At 35.9% G+C, this 25,057-nt stretch overlaps 1 protein-coding gene across 3 annotated transcripts in view; it reads left to right on the forward strand.

Annotated features, from left to right (window-relative positions):
* Pak (serine/threonine-protein kinase PAK 3-like protein) overlaps window positions 1-2,800 on the forward strand; it is a 77,449-nt gene extending 74,649 nt beyond the window's left edge. For all 3 annotated transcript variants that reach the window (XM_081769932.1, XM_081769934.1, XM_081769933.1), the window contains exon 11: window positions 1,383-2,800. In XM_081769932.1, coding sequence (XP_081626058.1) covers window positions 1,383-1,466 — 84 coding nt within the window. In that variant the 3' untranslated portion in view covers window positions 1,467-2,800. The remainder of the gene's footprint in view (window positions 1-1,382) is intronic.
* The last annotated feature ends 22,257 nt before the right edge of the window (window positions 2,801-25,057 follow it).

Genomic DNA, 25,057 nt, shown 5'->3' on the forward strand with positions numbered 1-25,057 from the left:
TCTTTTTCACTTGCATATTCTTTGTCTTACGCCAGGATCTATTTTAATACTTTCTCTGTTCTTTATTTTACTCTCTCTTCTCGACATAATGCTTAAGAGCCTGATATACTAAAAATATAAAATTTACCATTTTTCTTTTGCTTGTTTTTCATAAGTGAAAGGAGATAATGAAATGCATCTTATCACAATCATAGATAATGCTAGTCTACAACAGAAAATATGAACCTGAGAATTTTCAGTGTTGCCATCCATAGAAATTACAGTGTCATCCATAGAAATTACAGTGTGGCCAGAATAACATTTCCTCCAAAATTTAAGTTAAGGCAGCGACTAGAGGAACAAACTCAACTGCATTTGATTACGTATCATGTTGTTTTGGTATCCTCTGAACTACTTTTTCAGTAACGTTATTATTTAATTTTAATAACTGTGTGTTAAAACTTTTGTTTATTACAAACTAAATGCAACTATTATTTTAAAATGGTAGTCCTAAATTTATCTCTAGCTACAATGCGCAACAACAGTCATTCCCTTCCAATCGTTATTCCTTCGTCAACATCTTGGGAATCCACTGCGCACACACTTCGTGACGTTTTAGATGTTTCAGTGTTATGGGCAGTACCGTAACTCCTGTTGGAATTGCCTCGTTATAGATCGAATGCTCAGGCATCTTTTCGCACGAATAGCTTTAGACACCTTTATACAGTTGATGCCAATAACATGGGCTTGACCAGGACGGAAATAAACTTTCGTTCCTGTACGCTCTTCCTGAAACATTGTTGACTAGGCGATTTCTTTCAGCACTAAGGAACTGTTTGTTAGTAAGTTAATCTTATTTGTATCGGATGAAGAACGCTATTTTTCAACGTTTATTGTTGAACGACAAAACATATGTAACCATTATTTCTACTGTACATCAACAAGGACGTATGCCAAGATATATCACTACAACTAAACATTCCTTTCATCATACCGGGCCGTGGTGGCTCAGAGAACTGTGTGGTGGACAAACACCTTGTGCGTGGGTGTCCTCGGAGTTCTCCCGTTACTTCATTTCACCATTCCATTCATTTCTCATCATCACCGTCTCCTTTAGCCTAGCCGACATAATTATGGGACGTAAAACTCAAAGATTTCATTTTTTCCTTTCATCATACCGTCCTGTAATCATGGTTAATGAAACGGGTTACAGTTGATCAACTCTTAATAATTTAAGGATAATATTTATATGGACTTTTTTCAATCTATCACAATTATTTTCGTTGTACATATGAATAATTGAGAATTTGATGTATAGTTGCATTTAGTGGCGTGTTGTACAGTGTGAAAACTTAAAATCCTTTTTTGTGTGTTAAGTGAAAATATTACTCTTTTCTTTACAGCATCCATTCTTGAAGCTAGCGCGGCCGCTAGCAAGCCTAACGCCTCTGATTATGGCAGCGAAAGAAGCATCCAAGAGTCACTAGTAGCTGTTGCCTTCTGTTGCCATTGCCATTGTTGCAGCTGTGATTCTCCTGGGCGGGGAGGGGGGAAACTGCTCTCCAGTTTATTGCCACTAAGTGGCTTTTGTCGGCAGACAAAAGAAGATGAGAAAAAAGAAAAGTTTCCCCACTGTGTTGGAGCAGTGGGTTGTCTTTCAGGACTCACTGCCTGCCACATGCACTGTGATTCTGTAGCTTAAGAGACGGCAGAAAGGATAGATAATTCAGCACATGTGCCAGACAGCTCAAAAAACCTATAAATAATAATGAATTATTATTATTAGCCCTTGATATGCAAGGGAAACCACAATAAGCCTTAGTGTTCTCCAGGTGAAAATTGTTAGAATGACCAATCGAACTGTGAAATAATAATAATCTTCTCATTGAGTCCTTGCACTTTTTGTTTTCGCGGTGAGAAGTGGAAACTAACTGGAAGTGGGCACTTGAGGCGAGTTGTTGTGGCATTATATGTACCTAAGTACAGATAATAATGGACAGCGTATTGAATCAGTAGTATGTGTGCCTCTTTGCTAGCGTTAATTTTAATAATTCACAGACTGTTCCGATATAAATAATAATTATTATTAATAATAAAAATAAATATCTTGGATAATTTTTATGAGGTTGACAGGGATACGGTAGACATCTAAAAAAAAATTATATCTTATATATATAGATGATCTCTAATTTAAAGAAAAAAAGAAAAATAGAGAAATTTGAACCTTTTATATATACATATAGAGAAAGAATATATATATATTATATTACATAGCTGGACCAGTTTACATCTCAGATGCTGCATGTACCACTCATTTGAGATTCGAATCCATCATCTCCAATCCATGAAGTATTCCAATTTTCCCGTGGGATCCGGTAGTCTTCCATGACCTGTCAGTTGTTCATTCTTCAGTTGCAGGAAGATTGTTATGTAGTCTACATCAAGAAATGACACCGTGAAAACTAACAATGTGATACAGCTATGCAGAATGTTAAGTTATGTTTTTAGATCAATAATAATAATAAATTGTGAATCAGGGCCTTTAGAAAAGAAAACTAATTAAAAAAAACACCTTATTCTATTAACTTGTAAAGAGAGAAACTTGATTTGGTGCTTTGCTGTGATTGCACATAATATCACGAGCTTAGGTTATTTGTTGTCCAGAATATTGTCTGGACTAAGGAAGGCGGATCTTGCCGAAGGTCTGTCGGTTGGCGTGCCCGAGTTGTGGTGCCCTTTTCCAATATAGGTGTAATGAAAGTGATGTGTCCCATTTTGTAAGCACATTGAATAAGTAAATATTGGAATACGAACTCAGGAATTATGTGTTTTTACTAAACAAGTATTAGAATTGTTAATTAGAAGTTAATATGCTGTGTTTGTACAGTGCTTGAAGTGGGAAGGAAATATGTGTTTATCACCGATGCATCTAAGTATTACATCTTTTATAAGGATAGTATTATTAAAATAGAAATATAATATACCTTCATGTTTTTTTTTTCTGTTCATATAAAATGTAAAAAAAATATCTTCGAATATCCTCCAACTTAAAAAGAGTTGGGATTATCAGGAAAATAGGTAAAGTTTAGTATGTACAAATATTAAGAACTAGCATCAATTTACCCGCTTCGCTGGCTTAAAATAAGAAGAATTAATATGATGTTCCATTAATTGGCGACATTTTATTATTACTGAAGCGTTCTCTGATATCGGTCATTTTCGATTATTTTTATATATTTCCCCTTCCTCCTTCCTCAAATTGCGGGGCTAGATTTGGATTTAAACGGCATCTGAAGTGTCACTGTTCATCTCAGCGGCCCCGAAAACTATGGATTCAACACTAATATCGACCATTTTCGATTATTTTTATATATCCTCCCCTCCCCTAAGTTGCACCGTCAAAGTGAAATGATAGAAACCATCCCAGACTAGAACCTCATCTATGTTGAAAATGTAATCGAAATCGGTCTGGTAGTTCAAGAGTTACTAAGTAACAAACATATAGTCCCTTTCATTTTTATTTATATAGGTTATAGTGGGAAGGTATGCAAATCACACAGGTTGTTCATCTGGCTAAAAGAACAGATTCTGATGCCATAACATTCCGATATCTGATGGATCTTAAATCTTATTGAGGATTCAGAAACCGAAAGTTTTATTGATATTTTGAATTACCTCTCCCCGTTGGTCTAGTGGCTAGCACACGCCTTTGGTGCATGGAGTCTTTGGTTCAAATCCCGATGGGAGAACATTAAAATTTGAACTGATTACAGGGGTTCAGTTTGCATCATAGACTGCAGATCCACGTCCCATACAGCCTAAATGCTGACGAGAAACCTGAACTCCAATCCTATGTTGTGAAGGAGTGAACTTGTCTTACCTGTGGTTTACCGTGTAAGTTTAGATTATAATCAGGGTTGGCTGGTTTAAACCAGGAACACACATTTGTGGGTTATTACGTTTCACTCCTGTATGTTATTCGTATTATATTTAGACCTAAATTCTCCATTCATTACTCTCGGCGGAAGCTCATGTGGTTCGGATTCCACGTTAATCATTAGGTCCACGTCTCATATAGCCTCGCTGCTGAAAGGGACGTTAAACTAAACTAAACTCAACCCATTCATTACTCAAATAGATTATACTCCAAAAACAACTTTTGTTTGTTGTATAAGTTTATGAATGTTTCTTTTGCGTTTTTAGTTTGTTATTATTGTTATGCAGTTGCTATCAAAAGAAATTCTAAATATTGTTTCGCTTTAATAATGTTTACTATTGATAAAATACATCGAAATGCCGTACTTTTTTTTTTCGGGGAGAGGTCATACAAACCCCACGAGAGGCATTTATTGAAATCAGAATTATCTTTTTTATCTATTTATGTATAAATGGGACATAGCCAAAGTGGATTCAAATAATTCGTATCTTTATTCACTTTTCTTATTGATATGCAAATTAAGTCGTTGTATTTCTTTAACTTGGACTAATAAAAGTCGTAGTGAACTAATTTGGACTAAATTAGTTCTTCTGTACTCTGCAGTGTTTTGAAATTGTCTATATGTAATTCTGTATAATGGTTTCACTTGTGCAACTGTTTTATCTTTTTGTCCTTCTGAAATGACTCTTGACAATTAAATTAACAAGTATGTAAAGATTAGTACAACGCATTTTTATCAGGAGTCCTTCGCGAGTGAGTCGGCAGACGTATCGCATTTATGGCCAATTAGTCTAGGTTTCGAGTTCAAATGGAGGACAGTTTCTCTCGGATGTAAGCCGAGAAGCGGTTTGGATTCCGCTTTAAGCGTATATGACACTTTCCAGCATAAACCCTATTGTTGCGTAATAACATCAAGGCGAAACAAACTTGTTTCTGTCCATATGTGATATAAATACATAGAGCAAATTATTTAAACAAAACAAAACAAAACAAAAAATACGGGTTTAAACTAAAAAACCGGGTTTAAACAAAAAAACCTTTTTTTTAAAAAAAATAAAAACCATGGTTTTTGCCAACCCTGATTATAATAGTATTGTTAATCGGTTTTGATAGTGCGTGTATAGCATAATTTGGTATATTGAGAGTGACGATTACCTGCAGCGATGTTTCAAGTCTTAATTTTTGGTGCTGTAAGGTGGGGGCCGCGGTGGCTCGGTGGTTAAGCGTTCATCTCTGCTGCGTGGGTCCCTTGTTCGATGCCAGCTCACGTCAAGTGGACTTTATGATGAACAAACGTCGTGTGCATGGGTTTTCTTAGTGTTTTCCAGTTTCCTCTTACTTTTCTTCATTCCAGCATTTCATTCATTTCTCATCATCACCGTCTCATTTAGTTTAGCCGACATACCCGTGGGACGTAAAACTTAAAGATTTCATTTCATTTTTCACAATGTTAACACACTTTGGTGTGAGGTATCAGTAGATTACATCGTCTTCTGATCTAAATCCATATGTCTGCTTTCTGTGTGTATTTTTTAAACACAAGCTGTTTCATCATTATGGTAACAGGTTGGAGAACTTCGTGGAAACAGTTGTAACATCCTACAGACACTTCAAAAGTTTACAGTGAAGGCAGAATTTCGTTGTGAGATTATGACCAATATAATGGATGCAACATTGAACATCACTTCAAATAAATAATGAAAAATTATCAGATACAGCAGCGAAATTACAACGTTTGATTTCCTTATCACTAAATTTTGTTTCCGTTAGTTATATTTTTTGGAATGGTGTATTTTCTATGAAACGTGCTCCCTCTTAACCTCATCTGAAGAAGGGTTAAAATTATAAAATGATTTTTTTTCATATTAAATAAGAAATACCAAGTCAAAGGAACACTTGACAGTCCTTGTTTTGATAATGCAGAAGAGCTCACTCATGATTAAGCGGTTAGCATACGCGCCTTGGGCTTGGGAGACCCGGGTTCGATTTTCGGCGGGAGCTCAAGTGGTTCGGACTATAGAAGAGACTATATAGATTCTATATTCCACAAGCAAATTGTTCTGAAACGGATACAATATAGTCAAAAATTACGAAACATTAATATTAAGAGAAAATCAATGAAAAACAAATAATTCATCCACTTATCTCAAAAACCAAAAAAGAGACATGGCTGAAATTCAGCTTAAAAATAGAACAGACTATGTAGATTCTACATTTAAAAAAAAGAAATTGTCCTAAAATGGATGGAACGTAGTCAAAAATTACGAAATATTAACATGGAAGTCAATGGAAAATCAGTGGAAAAACTGAAGTCGTCCACATATCTCGAAAACTATAACAAGGAGATGGCTAATTGAAAGCTTATAGCAAAGACATAATGAAGAGCTTAGAAACTGTGTATAGTACGTACCGTAAATATAGTTAGAACATTGTCAAAAGTCAAGTTTGAGTAAAATCAACAATAATGATAATGTATATGCATTTTCTTCGAATTATCCAGGGCGCCCCACGCAAAGGTTAGGTGCTTGAAATATTTCATATCTGGATTTGGAATCTCCAGATTCGATTTAGCTCGCAATATGACGTTTGACCTGATCACTTGACTCAGTCTGGTCCTCATGACAAACCGGATAGGTCCTTGCAAGCTATGCCTATCTTGGAAAAGTTTCTAGTCTGACTTGCTAATAAAAGGAATTGGTTTCAAAATTACAGTAAGATAACTCCAGAGAGACCAAGAAGTAATTTCATTGTATGATAAACATTCTTAAGGTGATAATATAAAGGGTAACAAGTAAAACTAAATTTATATTATATTTTATCTCATTATTCAGTTTTTGCACAAGCGTTTATGCAAATAATATAACGAACTTTCCGCATATACAAATTCTTGGTTATTAATTGAGACTTATGGTCAATAAACTACATCAATCATGGCATAAAAATCGAAATCCGTTACTAAGAGATTCATGTAAATGTCGAATTATCCTGTCCCACTTCAAACATTGTATTAACTATTTGATCTACTTATTCTGACTGTATTAGAAGAGATCACTAAATATAATGAAATTCATTATTTATTAACTAGTGTCTAGTACTCTTAATTTCAAGATTTGGATAATTCTTTATTTTTGTGGTGGTAAGTTTATACTAGTAATTTTAATAGTTCAATCATTTATATGTAACATTAAAGTTGATAACTTATGCGCAAGATTGAGTGTCGCCGTATATTTTATAAGCAAGCTTACATGCGGTCGTCGTTGTGCATAATTTTAGAGATTTAGAACAGTAACATTGCGTCATACTAGAAAAACAATAGTTCCATGAAAGTCACTGGTGGGAAGGTTTGATGAATAGGGTGGATGAATGAAACTCAAATGTGACGTCAAACGGGCGGTTTGGCGTTATCATGCTGTAGGACACCGGAGGACAGAAGTTCTCGTCGTTTACGTCTAATTGCAGGGCGAAGTTGATTTTTCAGCAGGTTTGAATACGAGGCACTGGTTACTGTTACTCCTTTTTCCATGGACTGTCCCAAAATTACTCCCTTTGCATCCCAGAAGAGAGTAAGTATGACCTTTTCCGCTGATGGTTGAATGCTGATTTTTGTTTTTGTTTTTGTTTGTTTGTTTCGTCTAAGAGCTATGCACGTCATTCCTTGCTCTCTCTTTTGGTTTCTGGTTGATAGTGAACCCAGGTCTCATTGCCTGTAACAATCCTGTCCAGAAATACATCACCCTCGGTGTTAAAACAACGCAAAAGTTCTTCACAGGCATCGACGCGACGATATTTCAATTCAGCAGTCAACTGACGTAGGATCCATCTTGCAGATACCTTATTGAAATACAGAACATTATGTACAATGTATTTAGCTGAACCAAAGCTAATATTTATAATTGTGGTGATTTCTTTCAGCGTACTACCCCTGTTTTTCTTTACAAGCTGTTCTGCTAACGCAGGGTTTTCGTCGGTCACTACGCGGTGAGCCTGTCCCGGTGGAGGAGCATCCTCCACAAATGTATGCCACTCTTAAACTTTGTACACTACTCTTACTACTTGCTGCAGAGACAAACACGAGTAACCATATTTTGTACACTACTCGTACTACTTGTTGCAGAGACAAACACGAGTAACCATACTTTGCTGCGATCCTGCGATAAAATTGAGTTGATTTCACACCTTCACTGCTCAAAAACCGGATGACCGAACCTGTTCTAATGCGGTGCATGTGGATTTTGTGGACAGTGGGGCGGCCGCGTTCGTCGTTCTTCCCAGTAATACTCTTTCATCTGTCGGTCATGAAGTGCAACTCAAGGCATATTAGTGCCACTAGCGAAGCAATCGTCCAACTTTACACCATTTGATTGCATTTTTAAGGTTTTCGTTTGATTTTCGTGGTTTTTTAAGATGGATTCAGTGCCTCAAGAATAGGTTCCATCGATTTCAACCGGAAGTGGTAGGAATTTAGTCCCGATCCCAATATTGATTTTCATAGATTAATCACTTCCGGTTCCGATATTGATTCCCATATATTAGTCACTTCCGGTTCCAATATTGATTCTTATGGGTTAGTCACTTCCAGTTCCAATATTGATTCCCATTGTTCGGACGAAACTGCCTTTTTATTTTTCCGTATTGCATTTCTTTTTTCACTTTTCATATATTATGTAATTTCCATGGGGATGACAGAACACTTTTTTAGCATGTACAGTTGAGTTTAGTTCCAGGTTATGTAAGCATTATAAATAGCTTTCATGTTTTTTCTAGTTTCCTCCCGTTTAAGTGGTTCATCCATATCAATTTACTTGTATTAATTATAATCTTATTTAGCATATTTCATGAGCGAACGAAGCTGTTATTTGTCTGCTTCGTGTTTTTACGTAAAGTGATTTCTGCAAGACTATTTGAGGTAAGAAAAATGTTTCCAAAGTTCTTAAGTTATTTTGTAACTGAAAATATAAAGTAAATATCTAGTATTTCTTATATAAAGAAATCGTGATATGTTTGTCCAAGGACAACTAATCAGCTGCGGTTATGATGATCAAGCCTTTTTTTGACTGTATATTGTATTTTTTGTGTGTTTATTTTGAAGTATAAACACGTGGTTAATTCTGAAAGAGAGATTATTTGCTTTCTGTGAAATAGGGGTGTGAAACCATCTCAAATCATGCAACGATTACAAAGAATATTTGGTGTTTCTGCAGAATCCAAAATACGGCTTATCGTTGCATTAATCACTTCGAAACTGGTAGAACGTCAGTAGAATATCTCTGCAGTGAACGACCTCTTGTAAGAAGACAGATGCATAACGTTTCGCGAGGCAAATGCATGTATAAGCAGTGGTATATTACAGGTTTATTATCTGTACAATGATTTGGAAATCATCATCAAGGTTTCAGTTCGTATCTCTTCTGTTGGGACTGGCGTGGAAACTGCGAATACGTCGCTTGCTGTCTACTTCAAGAACATCTATAACCGCTGCTAAAACGGATTTCATACTCTAATCCAGAAACCAAAAGCCATTCGCGCAGAGAAGAACAAGGACTTCAACTTAAAACATGTTCTGATCCTTATGGTAGCAAGATAATTAAGGTATTGTATGATTATCATGAGATAATTGTGGTGTATTACCAACTAAAGAAAACCGTAATTCTCACAGATTATCATTCTATGCTTTTGTCCGTTCAACTGCAAAGAACGCTTAACCAATACCAACCTGGGAAACTACATAACTGACCAGTGCTGCAGCATAATGCAAGACCATGTACTGCTCACCGTAAAAGACAAACCCTTGCGTAGTGTGTGATTTCGGAACTTACAGGACATAAAATGTGCTGTAGGGCTGGTTGAAATGACTCCGAAGAAGTTTTTTGAAGATGATCCGAAATGTTCAGTTTTGCGCGTGGAGAAGGGTATACGGCGAAACGAAAGTTATATTTAACCTTTAACTTACCGCCGGCCAGCAGGCTGTAATCTTCCCCATACCACGGGTCATACCCTTTTAGGATCTTGGGTTTTTGGGGTATTTTTAAGACTTTAAGTCAAGCAGCTACTGCATCGTCACTATTTATCCTAGAATCATGGTTCATACCTCATTCTCTTTAGAATAAAGCAGGCTTTCAAATGGTACAACTTACATGCCCATACCATATACTAGGAGAGGGAAAAAGTGATGTCAAAGGGAAAAATTTCGGGGGGAAAACATTTTTTTTTCACACTTTTGGCCCCTCTGGAACGGCTCTGTGTGAACGTAGAGATCTCCAAAAAATCTGATAAATACTACTCGGTAGACTGAATGTGTGTGCCAAATTTCAATCTTCTACGTGCAAAAATAAGCACGCCAAAGATAATGAACATAGGCTTAATAAAAGAAAATATATTGTTTAAAGTTATGACGTCATCACCTCCTATGTCTCGACGCAGGAAGGTGTGAAACCATACGTAGCGTCTTCTACAATGCCTCTGGACTTGAAAAAAAAAAAGACAAAAAAGCTCAAATAGGAGTGTTATAACGCAATGTACCATGAAACACAAGATCCCATCGCGTGTGTCAAATGTGACACACGATAATCAACGAATATACTCTTTTGGTACAATCGTGTCACGCGGTAAGTTAAAGGTTAAAAGGTACGAGGTATACTGATATTTACCTTCCCACTCATGCTTGAGACTCAAGACAAGCAAGTCCCAAACTAAGATTTGTTTTCTCTGAAAGGAAGTTCAATATTCTGTCTACACGTTCTCTAAAACAAAAAGAAAAAAAAGTCCGCCGTGATAGATTGACTCCGTAAATGTTTCAGGAGTACTTTTTGGACAAATTAGGATATGTTCGGATACGGAATCAATAGTTTCTAGAAATACCTAAACCAAGAATGCCCAAAATTGATACTTTTAAACGGCAGAAACGATTGTTTGGAAAATACCTACTTTTGGCGTCGGTATTTACCTTAGCAACACTCTAACGGCAAAATGTTTATCGTATGGGCTCAAAAGTTGAATTTAAAAGAGAGAGAGAAAAAAAGAACATGCTCTTTTGAAAATTTGAATGTGAACTTGCAAATCTACACAAAATTTATTAACGAAAATGACATGCTTCTAGAGCTTGAGATTTCCGAGAGATCTCATTGTTGAAAACAATTGGGCAGAAACGTACAAGTGTAGTGTTTTAATGTATAGATAGACGAAAGTTAATGAAATTTTAAAATAATAATAATAAATAAAAAAATAACGAGAACTTTGAGGCCTTTGGAAACATCCGTCATAGAACGACCGAACTTTATAACGTTGAGAGTATATAGTTTCAAAGCGAGTTTGTTATGATTGACCGGTCCAGTGGTCAAAAAAAAAAAAAAAAAAAAAAATCCATATATTAGCAATAACAGCCGTTCCGTACTGAAAAACCGATCTAACACAGTTTGAGATTTATAGAACACAATTTTCAGGACGAGGCGGTTGTGATCAATCTGCTCTTTAAGGTATTGGTGGCTCACATAGCGTAAAAAACAGAAAATACGCACCTAGAATGTTAAAACTTTCCAACTTGACTCTTACGCGCAACGTTATGCTGTTCACTATCATTGCTGTTTTCTCTTGCAGCGTGACATATAAGAACATAAAGACTTATGAACTGATATTCGAATACTGATGTTCGCTTATTTAGTTTTCGAGGAGGTCCATTCTTTTCGGTGAATCTATATTGAATTTGTAACTTCTTGGAACAGTTTCTAGCATTTGAATGTTACATACGTTTTCAGGGTAACTTAAAAGCAGCATTGGTTTGTAGCAATGAACATACTAATCGTTGCTTGAGCATCTCGAAATTTACCAAACGTTTTCGAAGCTCCATCGAATCCTAAGTTTCCTGAAGTGGGGCAAACTCAGCCTTATGTTTTCAACTGCTTCGATAATTCGCAGTTCTTCCGAAACCTGACGAAAGGAATTTTGTGAGCGCTATTCAGGTTTCGGTTAGAGAGCTGGAACATTTTGCACAATTCTCCAAAGAACACTAACGGTTGCACCAAATTACAACCCCACTGACTCATCATTACATACAATTATGCTCCTGTTTAAGATTTGCCAATGCAAACTCTTTGCATTCAACAAGGTTTTCTTTGATTTATTGGTTTCTGGTTTCAGTAAGGGCAGTTGAAAATAGGGCTAAGTTTGTGCAATTTAAGAGCTGTAAGGGTTGATGTAGCTCCGAACATGTTTGGTAAATGTCAAGATGCTCAAGCAACCATTAGCCAGGTACACTCATGTCCAAAATTATTGTCGCATGTCTATAAATATGTTGTAGGAATATAATTTGACAACGAATTTGCCCGGTATTTCTTATAATGTTAGTATGTGTATAATCGGCAAAGGTATGTATGTGGCAAATTTCATGTCAAAAGAGCAGTAAATAAGAACAATAACACGAAAATAAAACTTCCTTGTCCATTTAGCAACATTATGTTTTACTCATTCTAATTTTCGTATTTATAATTCTTTTCCTATGAAATTTATCACAAATATACATTTCCCGATTATACACATAGTAACAATATTAAAAGTACCCTGTAAAATCATTAGCAAATTATATTCTTACAAGAATAGATATGCGACAATAATTTTGAACATCAGTGCACGTACGTCCATTGTTGCAACGACTTAACTGAGTCTGAATAATGCATGTAGCATTCAAATGGTAAGAAATACAATTCAGATTGTCCAGAAAGTTACAGATTCACAAAAAAGAATGGAATTCTTAATAACTTAACAAGCCAATAATAATTCGTAAGTCTTCAGAAGTCCGTGTAACGTGGGTTCCTGTCACCACGGCATGGCGTGTCCTCAGGTTGCAGATCGAGAAGGCGGCCTCTAGATATAGAGGTTAGCTGCGAATATACTGAATAAGCAGTCGCGGATAGACGACAAGGAGTGGTCCTCCAGCTTGGGGTTTTGGGTAAGGCTAACAGCCTCATCCTGTTTTTTTTTTTTTTTTTTTTTTTTTTTTTTTAAACACTTGTTCAGAAACATTCACAAAAGCCTCGGACAACGACTGATAACTTGGCAAAACCTCAGCAAAAAAAAAAAAAAATGAACAAGAGATTTGGAACATGGAGTATTGGAAGTGTTTATGGGGCAGGCGCGTTAAAATCCGTAACGAGTGAGTTAGAAAAATACAGGATGGGCCTAGTAGGACTTCAGGAAGTTAGGTGGGAAGGAAATGGAACTCCGAATTCCGGAAATTTTACGGGAAAGGAAATAAAGATCACCAATTAGGAACAGGGTTTTTCGTTTATTACTCTTAAGGGACGGTGGTGTGATATTGTTTTAAATGTACATGCTCCAACAGAAGATAAGGATGACGATATAAAAGACAGTTTTTACGAAGTAGAACGGATATTTGACCAACTCCCGCGATACCATATGAAAATTCTATTAGGGGATTTCAATGCGAAGATAGGACGAGAGGATATTTTCAAATCAATTATAGAGAACGAAAGTCTCCACAAGGAAAGTAACGTGACAACGGTGTTAGACTCGTGAACTTTGCAACATCCAAAAACCTAATCGTGAAGAGTACAAAATTCCCACATCGCGACGTTCATAAATACACTTGGACCACACCAGACGGAAAAACACACAATCAAATTGATCACGTTTTAGTAGATAGAAGAAGACAATCTAGCATAATTGATGTCCGGTTGTTTAGAGGGGCTGATTGTGACACTGATCACTATTTGGTAGCAGCGATAATAAGAGAGAGATTGTGGTTGAATAAAGGAAGTATTAATTGTCCGGAAACGGAGAGATAAATTTAAAGACATTAGAAGGGAGAGAGGAATACCAGATTGAAGTTTCGATTAGATTCTCGGCTTTAGAAGATTCGGAGTGCACTAGTGTTGAGGATACTTGGATTGAAATTAGAGATAGCATTAAAAGTTCAGCAATAGAAAAATTGGGACACGCGGACATACGTAGGAACAAACCATGGTACGACCAGGAATGCATTAAACTAACGAAGAGAAAACCGGCAAAATTACGTTGGCTACAAAATCCGAATGAAATAATTACACAAAATTTCGTAGACATCAGGCGGGAAGCTTCCAAAACTTTTAAAACAAAGAAACGCGATTTTTTGAATGCTAAAATTAAGGAACTTAGAGATAACAGTAAAAATTAAAAAAATTCGGGACATGTATAAGGGGATCAACCAATTTAAGAAAGGCTATCAATCTCGTGCTTATATATTAAAGAAAGCTGACGGAACAGTTCTCACTGATGCGGATAGCATCTTAAATAGATGGAAAGATTTCTTTTGATGATTTGCTTAGCACGCAGTCAAAAATTAATGTGCGTGGAGAAAAGTAGGTACCGCAGAACCGTATATTCCAGAAGCTAACCGAATAGAAATACAGAAACCAGTGGTGCTATTCAGCCGGTTGTTAAGGCGGTTGCTACCTCTTTGCTGAGTCGAGTTTTCCCCTATCTAATAACATTGGAACTTTTTTCGTGTTTTTCTCGGCAAGCAATGGACATATCCTTACAAAAATATGCATGGAGTCAGGTCGATAATAAAAGATTAGTTATATGAGCTTATAATTTTACTAAAAGCCTCCAATTAAGTTATTCACCCCCCCTTTTTTTTCATGTGAAGATGCGATCTCTGTTTCTCCCTGTTTGTGTTAGCAGCGTGAGGGGAAATTCGGGCTAGCCATTTAAAACAGGTTTTTAAACTCTGTCCATATCACATCTGTGGAATGAAATTTTCTAGCCCTCTCGTCTTTTTCGATGACATATTTATGGCACTGAGAAGGAATGGGCACACTATTTTCTTTGCTAAACCTGTTGCTTTCAGTATATTCGTCTAGTCTCATTCGGAGTGTTTGTGGTTACTTTCAAACGTAGCAAGGTGCCTCTTGCATCTCACGTATTTCAGTCTTACACATGGTGATTGGTTATACGAATATAAATTAGCAGACGATTGTGATAGATAAATTTTCTGTGTGGGGGCCGCGGTGGCTCAGCGGTAGAACGTTCATCTCAGGTGCATGGGGTCCTTGGTTTGATCCCAGCTCGCGCTAAGTGAACTTTGTGTGGACAAACACCGTGTGCATGGGTCATCTTTGGGTTCTCCTGTTTTCTCCCACTTTCTTCATTCCACCATTTCATTCATTACTTATCATAATCGTCTCCTTTAGCCTAACCGGAATAACTGTGGGACGTAAAACTTACAGATTTCATTTCATTTTCAAATTTCCTGTGTGAAATAAATAATAATAATAGGAAATTCTTGGCACAAGATATTGCAACGAGCAAGGAATATCAGTGCAGTTTGTCACTAGTAACTTAGTTAAAATTTGTGGTCACCACATCGGTTTCCCTGACCGGAGACTGGCCGCGCTGCCGACACCAGTGGGGTTTTCACATTGAAAACACCAGCGCTCTTTGACTTTTGTAACCTCTCGGAAACAGGTAATCAGTGGAGATAGCATTTTGGAATAATTATAGAAATGTATATGCAGGCCCGTATCCAGGAGGGTCTAGGGGTTTGCCCACCTAAATTTTCGCTGCCCCCCTAAACTTTTCACGGTAGGCTTGCAAATGAACTATAATATGGTGATAAACTATAATATGGTTGGATCGGGCCCCCCTAACTTCAGCCGCCCCCCCCCCTACATTTTTGGGCTGGCTACCGGCCTGTGTATATGTATTTGAAACTGGGAATAGTAGTATAGAATGTTTATGCTAAATAATAATAATTTCATTTTTACCACATACGAAGGAAATTTAGAAATAAACTTTTTTTGTTACACAAATGTGTTCTTAGCGTGAATGCTGTCGAATTTTATTCCTAGTGATAACAAATTTTTCGGTGTTGTTTCAGTATCGTGAGGCAACTGGGAAACTGAAGAACTGACCACACATTACCCTTCTAACAGAGCACATTTGTAGGAGAAAGTGAAGTGTAATATTAGGGATTCTTTTACTACACAAGAAAACATCTATACATAATGAAATATGTACTGTTAATGTAGATACAAACGTCATTTTCTTGATAACGTCTTTTCTTGGTTATTACTTTTCGAAATTTGAATAGGGACGCATTTCTTGATAACAGGGAATAGAGACTTATTAGTGTTACCTGCTAATAATAACCTTGTAACTTACGCATTCTAAATAAGAAATATTTATTTTCCAGATGGTGAACGCGAAATTTCATCTATAGCTAAAATCTATCTCAGATAAGTTGATAGGAACTTCTATCCCCACCACCCACCTGCTAGCTGCCTACAGTTTGAGACGGGGGTTGTGTTGCTGTTCTCTTTAGCAATACAAGCCCCCATTCGCTGCTATGTAGATATTTTTAAAAAACAGTGTGTAAACAACGAATTGAAACTCTCATGTTATAGTGTACGTACTTCTTGATTCTTAACACATTAAACAGAGTAACCAAAACTGGTTAACAAGTAACTGTCAACTCAATTTAAGTATGCTCATTAATTCAAAAAGCGGGGGGTGTGCAGAAGCGTTGGAATAGCGGACTATGTCTGCTACTCGAGTGCGCATTTCAACTGATGGCAGGGTTGGACCTTGTACACAATTTATTGTATCAGCACGATGATTTTATCAGGTTTCTTTTTTGTTAATACACCAACATATGCATGAAAAAATGAAAGGACATATTTAGTTAACGTCTCGCACGTATGCCATATAGATTAAAGGAGACTATGATTATTGAAAATTAATGATAAGGAAGTATTGATGAAAGAGGAAAGTGGCAGCAAAGGGAGAACCCCGTGAAAACTCAATGACACGATGTCATTAGCCACGAATTTACACGACCACGGACAGAACCGGAAGTAAGTAATTTACCACTGAGCCCCCTTTCCTCCATAACATATGGCAACAAAAATATAACAACATATGACAAGAAAACTTAAAAGTTTGTCGACTCCGTTTCCGGCCCGTATCAAAGGGGGATCTAGGGGGCCGGGTCCCCCTAAATTTTTACTGGCTCCCCTAAAATTTTCACTGTAGACTTGAAAATGAACAATAATATGTTGATGAACTATAATGTGATTGGATCGCCCCCCCCCCTAATTTCTACCGGACCCCCTTTACATTTTTGGACTGGCTACTGGCCTGCAGTTTTCCATGAAGATAGCGGAGATACTTTCTCCTCCAGATCACAATATCATCCCTATCAACTATGAAACCTTTCCTGTTGTGCAACACGCATTTAAATTTCATAACTTTTAATAGTCTGTGCAAAGTTGCACGAGAGAAAACTGGAAGGTCATCATCGGTGTTTATTGCTGACAGAATTTTATCTAACGTTGGCAACTCATTTCGAAAAAAAAACTGATGTACCTTCGATCGAATGGCCGACTTCGTAAAATCGTCGTATTTTTCAAGTAGGGAAGTGCTTTTGCGCGTCTTTTTTTTGGACTTTTAAGATTATTTTCATTAAATTTGGCCTCCCGTCGGATTCTGTACACAGTTGCTTGTTTCACCCCTGTCTGTTTTGCAGTCATGTCGGCCAATTGTTCTACATTTAAATGAGTATGATGTTCTCTCAAAGAATTAAACACATTCAAAACGCAGCACCTCTCACTACTTCTCAAAGCTTTTCCGCGTTTATGTTTTATCACAGAACTGGAAGACATTCTAGAATCTTGCTTAACACGCACACTAAAAACACGTTACAAATAAATAAATATATTTTTGTATGTATTACACATACATCCACTAATACACTTTCTACTATATACAAGCACTACAGTATTTTCACACACTATAGAGTTCACACACGCTAAATGAAATGAAATGAAATTTTTGGGTTTTACGTCCCACGGTTATGCCGGTTAGGCTAAAGGAGACGGTGATGATGAGTAATGAATGAAAATGGTGGAAGTAAGAAAGTGGGAGGAAACGGGAGAACCCCGAGAAAACCCCCACACACGGTGCTTGTCCACCACAAAGGTCACTTGGCGGGGCTGGGATTGAACCCGGGACCCCAAGCACCAGAGGTGAACGCTCTAGCACTGAGCCCACACGCGCTAAATTCATACAATCTTCACAGCGATATTCCACGTATTCGATGTCCAATCGAATATATAACTATTTTTTTTTTTTTTTTTTTTTTTTGTACAGTGGGAACATATGTCAACTATTCCTCATAACTCTCTCCCCCTTCTAACATCAAATAAAAGAATCAGTATGAATTTGATTTATACTGTTGTTATACTTTTTTTTTAAATGGTCAAATCAATATTTATTAGTCCTATAAAATACATAAACAATGCTATATCCCTTTCTTAAAATAACCATATTAATTGAAGTTGTGAATGATGGATGGGTTAAGAGTAGCTAAAAGGAACAGCAAACTCCCTCACATTGACAGAAAGCGCGCGCGTAGTGGAGTGGAAAATTTAGATTTTAAACAATACTGATACGAATGTCTCAAACGTTTCCATCCCTGTCAGGGGTGGTATTCCTGCTTTCCCCTCTTGCGGCGAGAAAGAGGAGGAGAGTAGGGGAGTTTTCTTGTTTTCCTATCAACTAGTCTGAGATAGCGTATACAACATATAGCTATATAAATAGTACAACACATATTAACAGAATAATTTTAATTTTATGCATTATTTTTTCATGCTTGATTTTAAAATATAGGACTTCTTTTTGTTGAAGTATACCAATTTGTCAATGTCACACACTAAAGTATTACCGTATGAGTATAAAAATATGTGATGGAATACTTTGTTATATCAAGCCACAACATTATGTAAATGAAGTTATTAGAAAAATAATAAACAAGCAGTATAATCAAATGCCAAATATCACTGAAGCACTATTCACAATTTAAATTCTATGAGCATACTCCAAAATCCCTGGGCAAGTTTCTACATTGAAAAAAAAAAGGTAAACAAAATTCACAAAGCCACGCTAAACATAAATACAGGAAAAGTTAAATAAAAAAAATGTTGTTAGTAAAATTCCTACTCTTCCCCTCCAAAATTATGTCTCAAATCAAGTAAGTAACTTGCTTAAATTATACTGGTCTACGACTTTTTAATTTTGTTGATAAGTGGCCAAAATTACCCTCGAAGTATTGACTTCAATCGATACAAATAAATCAAACAAAACACTAACATTTCACATTTATTTATACATTGTACAATGAGTGTCATAGTTTTTTTTTTTTAAAAAAAAAATTCATGTATAAATTTTAAAAGAAATAATTCGGTTTCAAATGTTACTTTCACGCAAAAAAGAAAGAAAGAAAGAAAAATAAACTATGGCAAATTAAAGTGAGATTACAGCGTTACAGTACATAAAAACTATTTTTTGTTATACTATGTATATACATTGTAAGATCAAACCATAAATTCTCTAAACGTACACATTCCATTTTAAAAAGTAGTTCAAATAAGATGTTAACTAAATTTTGCGGACAACTCTCGAAACATCTAAGAAGCAACTTTAAAAAAATTGGCAAAAGTTATAGATATATTTCATGAGTGAGTAAAGAAAGAATACAAATGTAGATTAAAAAGAGATCTTTTTGAAAAAATCTGCAGTTAACAGGAATATAGTTAAACAAGTCTAAAAAATTCTATAAAATAGATTTAAACAAATCTTCAATCAGATCTATTGCTTTCCTAAATTTTCTTTGTATCACCTTTTATATAAATATAAAAAATTATATTTAAAAAAAACAAGAATTTTAGGATTAATTCAAAAGATAGCGATCTTGGCTAAGAATTTTAAAAATGATCCAAAAAGTGCATAAAAAGATTTCGATTTTGCCAAATAATTAGTTTTTGAATCAGGGGCCACAAAAGTTAGCAACGGCTCCTGAATCGAGTTTTCATTTTTTTTTTTTTTTTAACGGAATAAGCACATCATGTGGACTAAATTGTTACTTTTGGTTTGGCTATACTATATGTAGTTCTCAAAATATGGGGCGTACAAGAAAATGTTTGAATGGATGAAATATATTGAATTTTGTGGATCAGGTCCTACAAAATTTTTGAACGGTCCTTAGATCGAGTTTTTGTATTTTTTTACGCAATAAGCACATCATACTGAGTTAAGTCATAGTTTGGGTACGCTATATGTAGTTCTCGAGATATAAGGCCTACAAGAAAATTGGACCTTTTGATCCAATAAATGTATACAATAAATATTGGTGTTGTTATCCATTATTAGGTTTGATCTAAATCTATAGTTGACTGGTAATAGGTACTATTTTGAGCACTATTCGTTGTTACAAACTTTATTTTAAATTTAAATAGAATAAATAAAATACAAATAATTTTCTTAGCAAGATACGTCACTATAAAAGTAGCTTTTCTTTTACCAGTATAGAAGTTTATAATAAATACCTCATATATAGATAGAACGGGCACTGGAGGCAAGAAAGTTATGTCTCTTCATGTTTTGAAAAATGTAATAATAATAATAATAATAAAGTGACATTCGCTTTCGTATACATTAAAAGTATATTTATTCAACAGAGACAGTTCGCTTCTAATTGCTTACAACTGCCTATACTTGACGGGGGGGGGGGGAGAAAGCTAATGTAAAGAATTTCGCTGTTTATATTTTCTGCTTTCAGCAAAGAAAACGTACTCCAACGCCTCCTCACTGAAATGCCATAAATATGTCATTGTTGAAAAGGGTCCCTTCACAGCTGAGGACAATGTTCAAACTTCAAAGTAACCCTCAGTAACTCGCCGCAACCTGCTAGAAGAGAAAATGCAGTGTCGACAATGCGTTGTTGCAAATCTTTACATGAAAAAAAGAGGGGAACGAATAACTTAATTGGAGGCTTTTAGTAAAGTTATAAGCTCATATAATGAATCCTTTATTATCGACCTGACTCCATGCAAATTTTTGTAAGGATTTGTTCATTGCTTGGTGAGAAAAACACGAAAAAATTTTCAATGTTATTAGATAGGGAAAAACTCGACTCAGCGAAGAGGTACCAACCGCCTTAAAATATTTCGAGTTCGCAGAACTGTTTGTTACACCCAGACATAAACATACTGTACGTATGCATGACCTAACCAAGAGTGAAAGAAAGAAACCAAACAAATTATGAAAACACCTATATACTTTTCCCGCTCGCTTGCATTGTTCTGAAAACAAACAACTTTCAATTGTTTCAATTCAATGGACAAACAAAAATTTGAATGGGCAGATATAAATTTGAATTCCAGGATTTTGTCCGGAATACTGGGATCTGTAAGTGTAATGAATGTGATACGTATCTAAGAGGTCGTTCACATATTACGTAACATGGCAAAGAGGGAGAGGGGGTTCGGCCTTGCGTTACGAAGTATGACACGAGGTAGAAGGTGGTTAACATCTTCGTTACGTAGCGTGTTTATTTCTGTAATTTTTATTTTTATTCTTAGGTTTATATGCAATCTTTTAAACAAATAATTTTATTCAGTTCATTTTTATAAATAAATATTTATATGGTTTTGGAAAACTGAGTACATACGGCCTGTATAAATTGAATCACGCTACTAGACACCAGCATGACTAGTGACGAATCCTGCGTGTATTACAATACAATATAGCTATCTTGTGGCTATCACCACAATGTATTTACGGTACACGCTTTTCTGAAGTTAGTTGTTGGCGATCGTAACTATCGCTTGAAGATGCCCTCGCGTTCCCACTCGTATCGCTGTTTCTGAGAATAGATTTAAAACTTTTTATTTCAATCATTACCCATTCAATTCTTCCAAAGGGTTTCGCATGTGAAACAGAAGAAATTCTTTTTCGTGAAATAATATTTTCCGTTACAAAACGATCGAAGCAAAATAAGATATTAAAAACCAAATTCATCGGATATTCATCTCATATTGAATTTTTTATCTTTAGATTTGAATTTTCCAAGAGAAATCAAGTTTATTCGCATTATGGCACTGATTTAGGACAACAAAAATTTGAAAAGGGGGTAAACTTCAAGTCCAAAGAAGATGACCGAAAGCTTGTTCACAAACGAGATATCCCTGCTCATTCACGTGTCCAGTCACGTAGAAGGGGAAGAGAACTTTGTGTCGTCGACACTGTTGAAATTCAAATACAGGAAGCAGCCTGGATTCCAGAAAAAAAGGAAGGGGATGACAGGAGAACAATAGAAAGAAATGCAGAGATTTTGTTAAACGCTTGCAGGGACATGGGTTTAGAAGTAAATGCAGAGAAAATTAAATACATGGAAATACGTCGGAACCGTAATACGGCAAATTATGGAGGCGTTAAAATATTAAATAATACTTTTGATAAAGTGGATACTTTCAAATATCTAGGATCAATATTAACAGACGAAAATCATATTCACGAAGAAATTAAATGTTGACTAAAAGCAGGGAATTCGTGTTGTTATTCAGTTCAAAATCTCTTGTTGTCGCGAATTCTGTTGAGGAATTTGAAGCTTAAAATATATAAAACGATAATAACGCCTGTTGTTCTGTATGGTTGCAAAACATGGTCGTCTACTCTGAAATAAGAACATAGATTAAAAGTATTTGAGAACAAGATTCTGAGACGAATATTCGGACCCAAGAGGAACGGGAATGGGGAATGGCAGAAACTTTATAACGAGGAACTAGATAATTTATACGGTTTATCGAACATTGTTAGGGGCACCAAGTTTAGGAGGCTTAGGTGGGCAGGTCATGTAGCTAGGATGGAAGAAAGTAGAAACGCTTTCAAAGTCTTAACTGGAAGACTAATCGGAAAACGAGCATTAGGAAGACCTAGGAGCAGATGAAAGGACAATATTAAGATGGATCTCGCAGAAATAGGAATACAAAGTAGAAACTGGGTCCAGTCGGCGTAAGGATAGAAGTCAGTGGAGAGCTTTTGTGAACGCGGCATTGAACCTCCGGGTTCCATAAGCCATAGGGTTAGTTAACTTTTAGTTAAGTTCTTCAGAAGTTGTTCATAACGGATAGAGTGAAGCGTCGCGTACCTCTGACAAGATTTGTAAAGCTTTTTCTGTCCTTTTTTTCTAGAAAATACGAATCTGATGGATATATATCTATATATCTATATATCTATATATCTATCTATCTATCTATCTATCTATCTATCTATATATATATATATATATATATATATATATATATATATATACTAGCAGCGTTGCCACACTTGGTACAATTGGACCAAATTCAGCCCTTTTTTGTAATTTGTCGGCCCGTTGGTACCACGTTGGCACTTTCAGTCCCTTTTGTGAAAATGTTGGTACAATTCTACCCAATTCAATACCATTTAACAAATACTTGTCTCATTTTCAAAGGTGTTACTAAGACTTTTTCTAAATCTCACGTTACCCATACTGTGTGTTGGATTCTTAGAAAATGCTGTTGAACATTCATTCTGTGATGTTGCATCGCATAATGCTACGAACTTTGTGTGGAAAATTCGTAATTCGAATTATACCGGGAAACAAATTACGCTAGATGGGCGCATCCGCACCGCGCATGAAGGACACGAGATAGAAGTAGTGTGGTGGAAATTTTAGCTTGAAATCTTTTTTTTAAAAAATAGCACACACGTAAAAATCAAGTGTTGAATGTTCTGAAGAAGACCCGCGTGTGCTCAAGTAAGTCTATAATTTATATTTTAATGTTTTATTATAACGTACTGTTTACACATAATCTCGGAGATAATTGATTTGTTTCTCGTTTTATATATTTTTTTCATATATGGCCATAATACCGTTTTGGTTTATTGGTCACTTTGAAATAGATGTGCGTTTGGTTTCCTTACAATACAAATCGAAGATGATAATTCTTTTCCCTTTCAATTTGCTGCCTCTGTTATACTGCCTAGGTGCGAGAAAAGTTTCATCTACTTCCACGGTTGTTCGGGATTTCCCTATTTGGATATATTTTTTTAAAAAAGTAATTTTTATAAAGAGCACTTCCTTGATTTCGAATTAGGGAAAGGAGTGTTCTAGAACTTTATCTATTTTCCTTTCGTGTTATAAAATGAAATGAAATGAAATCTTTGAGTTTTACGTCCCACGGTTATGCCGGTTAGGCTAAAGGAGACGGTGATTATGAATAATGGATGAAATGGTGGAATGAAGAAAGTGGGAGGAAACGGGAGAACCCCGAGAAAACCCACGCACACGGTGTTTCTTTCGTGTTATAGAACCATGCATTGCACTGATATAAAATAATGAATTCAGCCCTTTTTGTTGCAATTTGGTACTATTGCAAATGCCCCCATGAATTCAGCCCCCTCCAGAGCTAGGACTGTGGCAACACTGGCTCTCTACACAGCGCATGATTCACATATGAACATGAATCTCCTTGTCATTCCTCACAACGTCCCTTTTCAGACACAAGTAAAAGACGTCTTGATAAAAATCGCCAAGGAGTATGATAAAGGGGAGATATTTTCGACAACATTTTCGCAAGCTTTGAACCTACGCCCGATTGGAGTTTCTAAGTCAATTTTGATCAATGTTTTTCTTCTTGTATGCAATATATAATAAACAAATACATTACATACATAATTAATTATAATGTCAGTGATATATGGTGTTCATTGAGCAAAACACTCCAAACAATAAAGATTCATCTTAGATCGGAGAAATGGTTATCCTTCGTTTTTCATTATCATTTGGCCATGAAACAAGCGCCGAAGAAATATACTACTACTGTATACAGTTATGTGGTGTTGGGATGTATAACTCATAGGGTATGATGCTTTAAAAAATACTTCCAGTGTACCTCTAAAAAATGTAAAAAAAGAAATACGGCCACATTTTTTTAAATATTCAATAAAACTGGACAATCTACACAAAATTTGGAATCGACCAACAAAAACGGCACGTTTCTAGCGCTCTTGGTTTTTGAGATCTCGTTGTCGAAAGGATTGGAGACAAACATAAATTTTTCTTTGGAATAAACATATAAACCTAGCATATTATTATAATTATCAATACTGCTGATCTATTCGTTCCATACTGAAATTTTACTTTGCTCTTCGAATAGTAGTTCATGTACTCCTTTGACGTTGTCTTTAGACAATTGATACAAATCAAACAGACCATGCAGCTTAGTTCAGGGGACAGAGGGAGAAAATTTTCATTCCATTTTCGAAATTTCAGTTTAAAGTATA

This window comes from Thermobia domestica, chromosome 8, assembly GCF_964235325.1.
Source record: "Thermobia domestica chromosome 8, izTheDome1.hap1.1, whole genome shotgun sequence".
NCBI classification, from domain to species: Eukaryota; Metazoa; Arthropoda; class Insecta; order Zygentoma; family Lepismatidae; genus Thermobia; species Thermobia domestica.